The sequence below is a fragment of the Podarcis filfolensis genome (genome assembly GCF_964270895.1).
Source record: "Podarcis filfolensis genome assembly, chromosome: 8".
Classification (NCBI taxonomy): Eukaryota; Metazoa; Chordata; class Lepidosauria; order Squamata; family Lacertidae; genus Podarcis; species Podarcis filfolensis.
This window is the reverse complement of record NC_139611.1, coordinates 74,029,384-74,043,457: the sequence shown is the minus strand read 5'-3', so window position 1 is coordinate 74,043,457 and position 14,074 is coordinate 74,029,384. Positions and strand designations below refer to the sequence as shown.

General features: G+C 46.5%; 1 protein-coding gene and 1 long non-coding RNA gene across 9 annotated transcripts in view; one reads left to right on the top strand and one right to left on the bottom strand.

The window, feature by feature from the left end:
* Positions 1-10,819, top strand: part of LOC310768692 (sialic acid-binding Ig-like lectin 13) — a 31,530-nt gene extending 20,711 nt beyond the window's left edge. For 2 of the 8 annotated variants that reach the window (XR_014551367.1, XR_014551368.1), the window contains 3 exons: positions 6,158-6,189; positions 7,542-7,632; positions 9,267-10,819. Coding sequence is in view for 6 of the 8 variants with exons in the window: in XM_083627333.1 (XP_083483459.1) it covers positions 7,542-7,632; positions 9,267-9,470 (295 nt within the window). In the remaining 2 variants the exon portion in view is untranslated. The remainder of the gene's footprint in view (positions 1-6,157; positions 6,190-7,541; positions 7,633-9,266) is intronic. The other 6 variants (XM_083627333.1, XM_083627332.1, XM_083627337.1 and 3 more) reach the window with 3 other exon arrangements.
* A 1,713-nt stretch (positions 10,820-12,532) lies between these two features.
* Positions 12,533-13,836, bottom strand: LOC310769271. The gene is made up of 2 exons (XR_014551594.1): positions 13,174-13,836; positions 12,533-12,927 (listed from the first exon to the last, which is right to left on the bottom strand). It is a non-coding gene; the product is annotated as an uncharacterized lncRNA (long non-coding RNA).
* Between the last annotated feature and the right edge of the window lie 238 nt (positions 13,837-14,074).

The following is a 14,074-nucleotide window of genomic DNA, read 5'->3' as shown; positions in this document are numbered from 1 at the left end:
CTTTCTCCTCCTCCTTGCTTAGATGGTTTTAAAAGAGGATGAGAGAAGTTCAGGAAGATAAGACTATCTCTGACAACTGGCTCCTGATCATAATGGCTCAACAACTTGCCCCCCCCCCCCACCTTTGCCAAAAATGCTCAACAATTTCTGTGTCCAGATTTTCACTTTTTGAAATATGGCAACCCTAACCAAAGGAAGGGGTAACACGAACAGTAACTGATTGAAGAAGCAGGAGGAAGGACGTAAAGCCTGATGAGAAAACACAATCTGCAGGTTGTTATTTAAGAAGGAATCACCGAGGGAAGACTAGGGGCTCATCCACACCTCTGTTTGCCCTGCTGCTTTCGCCTGGGGAAAACCTGTGACTTAGCGCTGAATCGGAACAAATGGCAATCAGGTTTTCTGCAGATTGCTGTTTGTTCCGATTCAGCACTAAAGAACAGGTTTTCTGGGGGAAGGAGTCAGGGCAAAGGCAAAACCTCCTGGACCTATGCCTAGAAAACCCATGATTTTTTGGCATAAGACAACTGGAAGTTACCTTTCTGCCTACTGCCCCTCGCTGGTTCAGGCAATTTATTGCAAGCGTCGTTGCCTTAATCGCAACACTTTGGACTCATGCACACTTCTGCTTGTCCCATGCCTAGATACCACGGGTCAGAGCGGTTTCCCCCTTTCCCCACTTCTTTCCCAGGGAAAACCTGCTCTCTAGTGCTCAATCGGAGCAAACGTCAATCCGGAGAAAACCCCAAATGATGTTTGCTCTGATTGGGAGAGGTCTTCTCCAGGAGAAAGCAGTGGGGCTAGAAGAAGGGTGGATCAGCCCTCAATGAAAGCCCCGAGGAGGCTTTCTGAGCATTCGAGCCAACCCAAATGCCAACTCCAGCCAGCCGCTCTGCCTCTCCTAGGGACCCAAATAAAATAAACCACCTTGGGGAAAGCAGCCAGCAGGGGGATGGAGGTGCAAAGGCAGATGTGAGGCAGAGAGGCTTGCTCTAGGTGTACTGTTTCTATCAACTTCCACCATGTCAGGCAGGTGTGCTCCCAAGATTAAGTGCATCCCTGCTTCAAAAAATTTTGGGGGGTCAGCAGGCTGTGGGGTTGCACAATACCAAAGCAGCCTAAAAAGGTACAAAAACACACATTCAGATGTCACTTATACTGTTTTTATTGACCCGTTTCAACTTTTTAGCCCATCAACCATGTATCTTTAAGATTTGTTGCACAAGCATCCTTTGTATTTCCTACGGAAGCTGACCTCTTCCTCTTTTGTCTATCCGCCGTTTGCAACATCTCAGTCTCGCTAATATATTCTTCCCTCCCTCTGCCTCTTTCTCCTTTAATTCAAGTATGAAGAAACTGTTATGAATCCCTCCACATATAGGCTTTATTAGTTTCTCATACAGTTAGTTTATTCTTCTCGGGAGTATTATTAAGTCTGAAAAATCCCCTTAGTTCATCAGTACGCAACCTTGTTGTCTGACAGTAACAAATTATTTAATTTCCTCGAGCAAAGTTGCTCTTATTTATAATTGATCAAGTTAAATGTGTTGCAGTCGGTTTATATACTGAGGCATCTATTGGGAAGCTGGCAAAAGCTATTTCTTATGTGGGGAAGAAATAAGACTTATGAAATCTGCCTTACTGCTCAACCTGGTTTACGCAATCATACCCTGACTTAGAACTCTTCTGTTCTTGGAGACAGAATGTCTCTGAATCCTAGTTGCTGGCTATCACAAGGGAGAAGAGGGTGGTTGTGCTCAAGTCTTGCTTGCAGGCTTCCCAAAAGCATTAGGCTGGCCATTGTGAGAACAGGATTCTGGACTAGATGGGTCTTTGCTCTGATCCAGCAGAGTTCTTCTTTATCTCTTTGTGTTCTGCACAAGCAGAGGGCGAATGCAAGAAGCATTAATTACAGCTTTCTGTTAAGTCCAAACTGGGGAAACTGAAACAAGATTCGTTTCATAAGTCAACTTTTCACCCATGGCTACATACCCTGGTTGTTTGGAAGCCATTAACCATGGTTTCCTGGTGCAGAAGTCACGGGAACCATGGTTAGCTGAACACCTCCTCTCCTGTTCTACTTCCACTGCAGACCACAGGAGTGGGATTGTGCTCTTGTGCTTGGATCCTGCTTGTGGACTTTCCATAGGCATCCGGTCAGCCACTGTGAGAACAAGATGCTGGGATGCTGGGCCTGATCCTGCAGAGCTCTTCTTATGTTCTGTATGGGAGGGCAGCAAAATGAGGGCAAAGGGACTGCATGCAGCTCATTGCATTTCTTGGCTTATTGAGTCAGGATTTGATTGTCCAAACTTGGCCACTGACCTATTTAGCCTCGCATTATATTCTGACAAGAAGGACGGGTGGTGCCGTGGTGTAAACCACTGAGACTCTTGGGCAGGCATAGGCAAACTTGGCCCTCAAGATGTTTTGGGACTACAACTCCTATCATACCTGACCACTGGTCCTGTTAGCTAGGGATGATGGGAGTTGTAGTCCCAAAACATCTGGAGGGCCGAGTTTGCCTATGCCTGCTCTTGGGAATGTCGATCAGAAGGTTGGTGGTTTGAATCCCTGTGACAGGGTGAGCTCCTGTTGCTCTGTCCCTGCTCCTGTCAACCTAGCAGTTCAAAAGCACACCAGTGCAAAGTAGATAAATAGGTACCGCTGCAATGGGAAGGTAAACAGCGTTTTAGTGCGCTCTGGCACTGGTCACGGTGTTCCATTGCGCCAGAAGCAGTTTAGTCATGCTGGCCACATGACCCGGAAAGCTTGGCTGGAAAAGCAAGATGAGCGCTGCAACCCCATAGTCTCCTTTGACTGGATTTAACCGTCCAGGGGTCCTTTACCTTTACCTTTTACCTGTATTCTGACTGGCAGTGACTCTCAGAAGGAAGGGTCCTTTCCTAGTGCTCTTGCTTGAGATCCTATTTTTACTAAAAAAATCTGGAGGGCCTAGGGCAGCTTTCCACAACTTGATGCCCTCTTTATGTTGTTCGATTTCAGCCCCCATCATCCTTGACCCTTGAACAAGCTGGCTGGAGGATGAGGGACTTGATGGAGAGGAATTACAGCTCAGTAGTGAAGGTTCAGTCTCTGGCATCTCCAGGCTGGGCTGGCAAAAACTCCCTGCCTGGAACCCTGAATAGCTGCTACTTGTCAGGTAGATGATACTGAGCTAGACTGACCAGTGTTTATCACTTGGTCGAAAGCAGCTTCTGATGGGCACCAGGTTGAAGAAGGCTAAGCCATAGACTGAACCAGGGACCTTCTGCATCTGCTCTACTAAATGCATCCTCCAATTTTTAGAATCATAGAATTTTAGAATTGGAAGGGACCCCAAGGGTCATCTAGTCCAACCCCCTGCAAAGCAGGAATGCTTCATTTTTTAAAATAATGTATTTTATTGATTTTTAAAAAGGCTTCCTTATGTACATTGAAGCAGCGAGCCTAATGTCTACAAAGTTGGAGTCTTCGAGGCCTCGCTTGCTTAAGAAACATTGTACACCTTTATTAAACACTTTAGGAGCATGAAGTGTTATAAACATTACTCTGACCCAATCTGCCAACATAAGTGACCCGTAGCACTCTTCATTTCTTGACCTATCAAAGTGTCTCCTTCTGTGAAGTCTAATAAAATATCGACCTCGTTTTCCAAACTTCCTTCCCTCTTTCTCTCCTGTTTGTGATTTGGTGCGTGAGCCCACAGAAGCATTAGTTTCGCTCAGGAATAAATCCTCCATCATCAAGATTCTCCCTTCCTTGTCAATATATTGATAGACTACAACGTATTTTACATTGCAAAAATCCAAGTTGGCTTGTTTCCCCTGCATGCAGATTGTTTGACACAGTAGTAACTGGAGATGAAAATGTCTCCCTCGATTTTAATTTTGTAATGAATTCTGGTGCCTTTAGCCTAAATCAATATGCATTTCCTGAATTATTAACATAGTCTTACTTTCCTTGCATACCTTTTGAGAGAGAGAGAAATTTTCCCTTACTTATCGTGTTATGTAACAACCCAGGAGAAGGCAGAAAGTAAATCAGGATCTTCTAGTAAATCTCCGGGTGATTTGCAGTAGATCACCAGGGTTTTCAGACTCCCAGTTATTTTAATTACTGTAACAATAAAAAGGCAGCCCTAGCCACCATCGAATTGCAACTGCCTTCTAAATTAAACTGCTGGGATGAAGAAAGCCTGAGAGGAAAACCTGGAATGGATTCTTGTGTAGCAGGACTGTAAGCTTGGTTCCGGTGCTGAAGACATGTTATTGGGATCTGCATGTGCTCAGAGACACCCTGTTTGTTAATTCTATATTGTCCCATTTGAAGCAACTATTTGCACAAGGCTTCAGTTGCTGTATCTTGTGGTCCTAGTAACACCTCTAGTATTAAACATTGTGGTTCTAGCAAAAAAAACCCCCAAACCAATCAAATCCCAAATAGAACTCACAAGCCTGAAATCTCCATGCCCCAATTAAATACATAAACCAGTAGGGGGGCAGGCAGGGAGCCCAACAAAAAGATGGAGCCAGAGCCCAGGGTGGGAGGAGCCAACTAATTCTACTTTTGTCCTGATGAGTTCTACAAAGGCAGCACTGAGAGTAAGGAGGAGGAAGGGGGGGTAAAGGGGACCCCTGACTGTTAGGCCCAGTCACAGACGACTCTGGCATTGTGGCGCTCAACTTGCTTTACTGGCCGAGGGAGCCGGCGTACAGCTTCCGGGTCATGTGGTCAGCATGCCTAAGCCACTTCTGGCGAACCAGAGCAGCACACAGAAATGCCGTTTACCTTCCCGCCGAAGCGGTACCTATTTATCTACTTGCACTTTTTGGGGTGCTTTCAAACTGCTGGGTTGGCAGGAGCAGGGACCGAGCAACGGGAGCTCACCCTGTCGTTGGGATTCGAACTGCCGGCCTTCCGATCGGCAAGCCCTAGGCTCTGTGGTTTAGACCACAGCGCCACGCGCGTTCCTCAGGGAGGAGGAAGCTGGCTGCCAATGGACCGGTTTGTAAGTAAGAAGGCAGGTGGGGGGGGGGCCTGGCTGAGATCAGACTGAGGCTGGTGGGGCAGTGCCCCATTTGCCTTCACGAAGCAGCGTCCCCCAAGAAAACTGCAACAGGAAGCAGGTGGGGAATTATACAACAGGTGCAAGGAAGTTGTACCATGGGCCCAAGCATGGTGAGATACGGGGAGGCATAACAGAGTCCTGCTCCTCCATCTTCCAGCGGTGTACAGAGGTGCAGGCAAGTCCCCAAGCTGTCTCTCCTTCTCTCCCTACTGGACCAAAGGACTGAGGACTATGACAGTGCATGTCATAGGGTCAAAAGACACTTCTGTCATGTTTGCATTCAGGCAATGCGCCTGGGGTAAGAGAGTAGATCTGTCCCCATAGAAGAAAGTAGAAGAAAGTAATATACTACATGACTGCAAATGATTTTCCTCTATCAGTGGGAGGATTACTAGTGCAGCATTTGCTGTGCTATCTTGTTTGTCTTATTTATCTGAACACAGAGCATACCCATGAATAATCTTTCGAACAATTCCAGGAAATCACTGCAAAGTTTTCAATTAATTCCCCCCCCCTAAAACCATTTCTATCAAAACAGAACCTTAAAATGTTATCCGTATACAGTGGTACCTTGGTAGTCGAAAGGCTTGGCTCCCGAACAAATCGGCCGCTGAATGCTGCAAACCCGGAAGTGAGTGTTCCGGTGTGTGAACGTTTTTCAGAAGCTGAACGTCCAACATGGCTTCCGACTGAGTGCAGGAAGCTCCTGCAGCCAATCGGAAGCTGTGCCTTGGTTTTCGAACCGTTTGGGGAGTTGAACGGACTCCCTGAATGGATTAAATTTGAGAACCAAGTTTCCTTGGTTCTTGTTCCTTGGTTCTTGTTTTCTTTGGTTACTTTATCTGTTAAGAATTTTCCTCACTTTCTCTCTTATCTCAAAGTAATCCCCAGTCAAAGTGATAAGCAGATTCTTTGTATGGGTATTCCATTTTGTTTGCATAGCAGCACCTTTGGAATTGTGGTTCTGAAACCGAACCAAGGCACCTCATGTTTCTAAGAATATACACTGTTAGTTCTCAGAGCTGCTTAAAACAGCATTGCTCATTCACAAGGCTTCCCACTAAACTAGCCAATAATCTTTTCCAGGTCTTCTGCTAAATTTTCTCCATCCACTTCAGGTAAGCCTCTTGACTTGAACATTTCTCTCACCCTGTTGTCTGATTCATCATTGTTCTCTTCTAACCGTCTTTTAATCTTCTTGGTCACTTACAATCTCAACTACTTTTGTAGCCGAATCAAAACTTCCCAAATTTTGCTTCTATATACATGTAACCTCTCTCCTCATCTCCTCCAGCTCTTTGTTTATGATGTCAGGAATTTCTGTCTGTCTCTTTCTGGCTGCGATCCAGAACACACTTTCCACCTCTATGATTTTGTGATTTCTTTGAAATCTGGGTTCACTACTGAATAACATGCATAGGACCAGATTGTGATGTACATAGCCTTGATTCCAGCGTCATCTGTCCCCCACAATCTGGGGCTAAGCCATCTCATAGAATCATAGAATCATAGAGTTGGAAGAGACCACAAGGGCCATCGAGTCCAACCCCCTGCCAAGCAGGAAACACCATCAGAGCACTCCTGACATATGGTTGTCAAGCCTCTGCTTAAAGACCTCCAAAGAAGGAGACTCCACCACACTCCTTGGCAGCAAATTCCACTGTCGAACAGCTCTTACTGTCAGGAAGTTCTTCCTAATGTTTAGGTGGAATCTTTTAGGGTTCCCCATCTCCTTTGGTACATGAAGAATAGCAGGCATGGTGTCAGGGTTTAGGGCTTGTACAACACTTAAAAGAGACATGAGATCATTTCCTTGGGGAGATGGTGGCTGCATTCACATGGCAGTCTATTCTGCTCTCCCAACATTTCCCTGCTAATTTCTGCATTATGCTTGTGTGTATCACCTCTAGAAATATAGCAGAATATAGCAAAAGTCCAGAGCTTACTTTCGTGTTTTTTGCTTCTGCAAAAAAAGATGTTTTTGGAAATAACTGAGAAATGAGCACTAAACTTGTGCTATAGTCGGCTAAAGTCTGGGAGTGGCTTACAGATCATGTGAAAGCTCAAATATAATGCAAAAATTAATGGTTGGGGAAATGCGGAGGAAATAGAAGGAACTGCTGTATGAATGCAGCTGGTGAGTGTCTGGAACAGCTCCTGTAACAAGGGAAGAACTTGGAGTTTCTCATCTGTGCATACCAAGCATTGCAAGTTTTGACTTCCACCAGTGGTGGCTGGTGCCAGGTTTGTAAGTAAGAAGGCAGGCAAGTGGGGGCTGACTGGGATTGCCCTAAGAGACCAGCCTCCACCAACTTACACCACTGCAGCTTAGGACAATGCTAAGATTCAGCACTCCTGTCCCTGCATGTTCTGGACATTAAAAAGAAAAATGGATTGAGGAGTGGCATGAGCCAACTGGAGGTGGCGTGAGGTCAGTTAAATGAAAAGGGGATGAAATTTCTCTCTGCAGGTACCCAAAGGACAGAAAACCTTTGACTGCCTCAGAATCTATCGCAAAGCCCTTGACTCACGTCCACAGCAAGCTTTCCCCAGATGTCAAGGTCTGTAGCACCTGCCTCTCAGCTGTCACGTTTAAAAAGTCCACATCAGCACATTGATAGCATTCAGTCCAAAGTTGTGTTCAGGCAGGGTGGAGGGCGGTGGTGGCAGTTGCAAATGCCAGCCTCCCCTCCCCTCCCCAAAGTCATCATTTTCATATACACCCCCCCCCGTCCCTGCTCAACCCCTGACCTTCCTCGTGCTGCATAGAGAAGACCTCCATAGGGAGTTTTGGTGGGCATCCGTCTGTCTCAGGAGATGATGAAAGAGTAAGCCTTTGAGGGTGAAGTCAAACCATTGGGAGAATTACAGCGCCTGCTGTGGCTGTAGGGACCGATAGGGGAGAGACATGTTTTGCTGCAGCTGGGGAAGATGAAGGCGTCTGGTTGTTTGATGCTGCAGATGCAACGAACAGCATTTCTTCTCTCTGTACTCCTCCCAGTGGTCATTACTGTTGGTCACTGCTGTGGATATACAACCTGACTGCCTGCCTCCAGGTGCTGTGGTTATCTGCAAGGGATTCCCACACAATATTGAAAGGCTTCATGCCACATTTGCAGTTGAATCCCTTGAACAATGGGGGACCCTGCTTTATCAGATTGCACGTTGCAGGGAGGGGAAACTCAGTCTTGAAGGCTGAATGTGGCCCTCCAAGCCCCTTGGGACTCTGCAGTGGCAGAGCAAGCCGATTGGGTGCCTGGGGTGGCGTGTGTGCCCTGCATCCAGGGGCGGGGCCAGCCGCCCATGGGGAGGGGCAAGCCAGGGCAGGACGCTCCGCGGGTCCACTGAGGAGTCTGCCTGCCTCCTCCCACTCAGCCGCCCTATAGCTGGGGGGGGGGGAGGCAGTGGGCAGACCATTTGGGGCAGCCTGAGGGTGTCCAAGCCATTGCGCCACTCCCAGGAGAGACACGTGGCTCAGGCGCACTGCAGTCCCCGTGGTGAGTGCTGCCCGGCATTTTGTCACCCCCCTCAGTGGTGACACCTGGGGCAACCCGCCCCCACTGCCCCCTTCCTCCTCCCCTGGAACTCTGCCCAGGCCCCATTGACCCAACTCATGCATCTCACAGCTCTTCACCCTCCTGTAGTGAGTTTTCCTGGCTGGGATGTTTCCTTGAACTGTGAATTTTCACCTTGCTTGTCGGGCTGGAGAATGGTTACACACATTTTTTACACTCCCGCCACTGGGATGCAGCCCACAAAGGGCTTCCCACAAGGCATGTGTCCCTTGGATGGGGGAAAAAGTTCCCAACTCCGGACAGAAATCATTCCACTTGTGTTCAAGGAAAGGTTTATAGGTTCCTGGAGCAATACGAGGAAAGTCAGGGACTGAGCAAAGGCAGACATAAGGACACTGGGAATGGGGCTTGTATACATCCCCATGGGCTCAGATTACCATGCATCCCTTCATTCATTCACAGAGATGAAACTTGGGTTTTGTTTGTTTCTAATTTGAAAGGAAAAAGCTCTGAGGGCCTTTTAAGGTTAGAAATAAAGCAAAGAAGGAAGAAAGTGCTCAAGATTTGGGGGAGGGAGAAGCTCTTTGTTCTTAAGTTTCGCAGTCCAGGTTATGGATAAGCTTTAAAGTAGCTCAATCCTGGGTTTTGCATAATGTTTGCTTGTTGTTTTTCACCGACAGCGTAACAGCCTCACTGTCCCTAATCCAGACGAAGGCAACGGCGCTCCTGAAGATCAAGAGAAGTTTGACGAATTCCCCGACCAAATGTCCAACGACCCCGAAGAGTTGCATTACGCATCTCTCAACTTTGGTGAACTGAAATGTTTACCGGAACCCACTTCAGAAGAATCCAAATCAGATTATGCTGAAATCAAGAAGGTCTAGTCTGCAGATGTTGAAAGAGGAGCCGGAGAGGCAGATTTAAGAGGATTTCTCAAGTCTAGTTGACACTGCGAACAAAGGAGGTCACCTCCTGGTTCTGATCTGCTGTCTGCCCTCCGAAGAAACTTCTTCCTCATAGTGTTCATGTGCCAATTACCCTTCCTGCTCTTGTTCATTTCTCTATACCCCCTTTGGGGGAAGCATAGGCTGCCCATTGTTTACTCTGGCACTGAAACATGATCTGCAGCAAGTGAAGGAAGGGGGAAAGGGGCCTGTAGCTTTGTGGCAGAGCACATGCTTTTCATGTGCAAAGCCCTGGGTTCTACCCTCCAGCCAAAGGCTCTGAGGCTTCAGGGGTGGGAGACAATGCCCACCTGTGATCCTTAGAAACCACGTCTTGTCAGTAAGGCCGGCCTGAACATTAGGCAGAGTAAGGTGACTGCCTCAGGCAGCAAATGTTGAGGAGCAGCAGGGGCAGCCTACTAGCTGTTTGCCAGTATTGAAGTGAGATTCAACTTCCACTCTAGGCAGCTCCTTTGTGTAGAAAGCAGGGGGCACCATCTTGTCCTATACCTCAGCAGCAAAATGTATTGGGACCATCGGAGCAAAGAGCATTTATTTTAAGGGAGCTTTGTAGGCTCAGTTTAGCCCCCTCCTGCAAAAAGCTCCACCCCTTGATTTTTAACGGGTGTCAAACTTGCTAAAAGCAGAGGTGAGAGCCTGAGCAATGTCTCTACCCACCCTCACTCGTGTCTCATCAAAACGTAGGAAGACGTTTTCTACTGTGTCAAGCCATCTGTCTATTAAGCTCAGAACTGTCCACACTGGCTGGTAGCAGAACTCCAAGGTTTCGGGCAGTGGGCAGTCCCTATCTGGAGATGTCAGGGTTGAACCCTCAATGCAGAGCAGGTGCTCTTCAAAAAATTGTGTGCACGCAGAGGACTTCTGAGCGCAGCCTTTTCGATTTCAGCCGCGTGTTTCAGAAATAAGGTCTCAGGCTGAATATGTGTTATTCATTCTATAGGAATGGCATTGCAAGAATTAAGGCTGCAACACCGCGTGGTAGCTAGTTGGAGACTCCTAAGGATGCAGACAAGCGAGCAACTCCCAGGATATTTTATTTAGGATAGCTGTTTCTAGCTGTCTTCATTTGGTAATAATCTTATTGTTTTGTTCTTTATGTAAACCGCTTTGAGGGTTTGCGACAATCAAGCAGCATATAAATATTGCGAAATGAACGAATAAAATCAACAAAATCTTGCAGCTCCGTCTGCCTGTCAACCAAAGAGTGACATCTCACAGCACGTGCCTTTGTGCAGGCATTGATTTGCAGCCTGCTGCAGGCTTTGAAAAGAATCCTCAGAGTCCCAGTGTTGTTGTTTTCCATTAAAGAAAGAAACAAGCAGCCATATCACAAAATGCCATTTACTACAGCCTCATAAATAACCACTTGTCCAATCGCCTATGGAAAGCCAGAGCTGCCTCTGGGGCACTTTTGCAGGCTGGAATACAGCGGAGGCCATTACGGGGACCTCAGCCTGCCTTCAGGCATGGGATGGGCAGGTAAAGATGTGGCTGGGGCTGCCTTGTCCACAAACCCCCTGCAGTTTAATAGATGAATCCCAGGATAACTTCCTGCGTGGGAATTACATCCTCCTCAAGGCCATTTGGATGCCTGTAAAGACTGCATTGTGCCTACAGTACGACTAGTTTCTGGTTTATTTATTTTTTACTTCCCCCTAGCCTTCTATCTTTTCCAGCTACATGCATAAACACACACACTCTTTAACTGCATTGTTGGCATGATTCTGGTGAAAAGGTGTGTTCTCGTTTTGTAAACAATGCATTATAATCAGTGTTTTATTTCTAGAAAAATAGGGGCAGGTACTCACCACGAAGTTGTAACAGTAAATACAGTGGTACCTCGGGTTAAGAACTTAATTCGTTCCGGAGGTCCGTTCTTAACCTGAAACTGTTCTTAACCTGAGGTACCACTTTAGCTAATGGGGCCTCCTGCTGCCGCAACACGATTTCTGTTCTCATCCTGAAGCAAAGTTCTTAATCCCGAGGTACTATTTCTGGGTTAGCGAAGTCTGTAACCTGAAGCGCCTGTAACCTGAAGCGTCTGTAACCCGAGGTACCATTGTATCACACTTTTTAACAATAACAAAATTAGGTGCCAGTATTGCATACCCTGGAGAGAGAGGGAGGGGGGAGCACTGATTATAGTCCTGCTGTTTTTTTAAAAAAAACCTGCAAAACAAAGCATACAAAAATGATGCCAACAATGACTCAGAAATTGCAGGACACGGAGAGTACAAAATGAATGAAGGAGAAATATCTTGCCCTGCCTTCTCTGGAAGAAAAGTGAGTGCTGGGGAGAGAGTAATAAAACCTTCTGTCCACCTGTCAATGTGTATTGGAATGCTTTGCAACAGTGCAGCCTGTGTGACGATTCCAATGGCCCTTTCCGCCGCTTGCCGCCCGGCACAAACCAAGCTGCGCAATCCTCTGGCCGCAAGAATGAGACGGTTGCCTCCTCTATAAATAAATAGCCGCTCACTGTCAAACCAGCTGGTGGTGCGCATTCTGCAGGCAGGCCTGCTGGCTGTGCGATGTCATGGTGCCAGTGCGGTTGCAAGATCCGCAGAGAGGAGCTTTCTTTGTTGGAAAGGTGTGAGGAGGATGAGTCAGTGCGAGAAATCACACGGCAACAGTGACATCAGCTGGCCGGAAAGGGACAGGGATGACACCGTCCAAGGATAAAAGCAGTACAAATGACGCAGCCTAAGCAAACCTGGATATCTATTTATTTTGGAAGCAGGTCATGGGTCCATCTATTAAAACTGGCAGCAACTTTCTAGGGACTCGGGCAGAGTTGTCTTCCATCACTAGAGATGTCAAGGGTTAGGAATGTCTGCATGCATGCTATAGCATGTGCTCTACAAGGGAGGGGCTCACCCATGAGACAGGCTGAGGTAGCCACCTCGGGCGGCAGAACCCGAAGACACAGCACCGTACCCCGCAACATTTCTCCAATGAAAATAGGGACATCCTTTTTTAAAAAAAATAGTAAATTTTATTAGTATTTTCCACACAACAACAACAAAATGAAAAATAACAATACACAAAACACAAAAACAAGCTTATGAAAAACAAACCCAAATCTTACAAATTATTAATATAAACACTAAAAAGGAAAACAAACATTGACTTCCACCAATCCCACAGCACCTCCTTTACTTCTCATTGTATCTTCCTGTTTTCCTTATCCTCTCTATCCTGGCATCTAGATATAAATCCCTCTTTCTTCTCCTTTCACTTCACAAGGTTATTCCAGACTCAGCCAGATTTCTGTCCTTTGAACTTTGGCTTTTAAGGTATTCGTTTAGGTACTCCCATTCCGTTTTCACTTCACTTTTTGGTTTTTGTCTTATTATATCTGTCAATTTAGCTAATTCTAAATACAGTGGTACCTCGGGTTAAGTACTTAATTCATTCCGGAGGTCCGTTCTTAACCTGAAACTGTTCTGAACCTGAAGCACCACTTTAGCTAATGGGGCCTCCTGCTGCTGCCGTGCCGCCGGAGCCCGATTTCTGTTCTCATCCTGAAGCAAAGTTCTTAACCTGAAGCACTATTTCTGGGTTAGCGGAGTCTGTAACCTGAAGCGTCTGTAACCTGAAGCGTATGTAACCTGAGGTATACCACTGTATTCTGAAAGCTTACATAACCATCCTATTTAATAATAATAATAATATCCCGCCTATCTGTCTTGGTTGCCCCAGCCACTCTGAGCAGCTTCCAACATATATAGTAACATAATAAAACTTTAAACATGTAAAAAGTTTCTTATACAGGGCTGCCTTCAGGTGTCTTCTAAAGGTTGTATAGTTACTTATCTCCTTGGCTCGGGGCTCGTGTAACTCCATACCCTCCACCATTTCTCCAATCAAAACAGGGATGTCCTAAGGAAAAGCGGGACATTCCAAGATCATATCAGAAACTGGGACGGCTTCTGTAAATCTGGGACCGTCCCTGGAAAATAGGGACACTTGGATGGTCGGCAGCACCCCTGTGGGCACCCAGCAGGCCCTGCTACCTCTGCCAGTGGTGAAGAAGTTCCCAGCAAGAACTCTCAAGATCTCACTGAAATCTCAAGAGAGCTTGTGCACTTGCAGGTTCTAGACTGAACCCCCAGCCGCTGTTTTGTGGGAGCCGCCAAAAACACAAGTAAGGGAGAATTTGGTGGCAGGGCAGCACCCTCACATGTTGCCTCGGGCAATGAAACAGGACGGGCCACTTCAGTGCTCTACCATTTACTAGGGACCTTCCATGTCTCTGGCATAATAATAATAATAATAATAATAATAATAATAATAATAAAATTTTTTTATTTATACTCTGCCCTTCCCAGCCAGAGCCAGGTTCAGGGCAGCTAACACCAGTAAAATTACAACAAAATCATACTAGGAAAAAAACAACACCAATTTAAAATACAGGATAAAATGCAATTTAAAATGCAGCCTCATTTTAAAAGTAGCCCATAGATCAAAACCATAAGGGGAGGGAAAACATAAGGGTCAGACTGAGTACAAAGCAAAGGCCA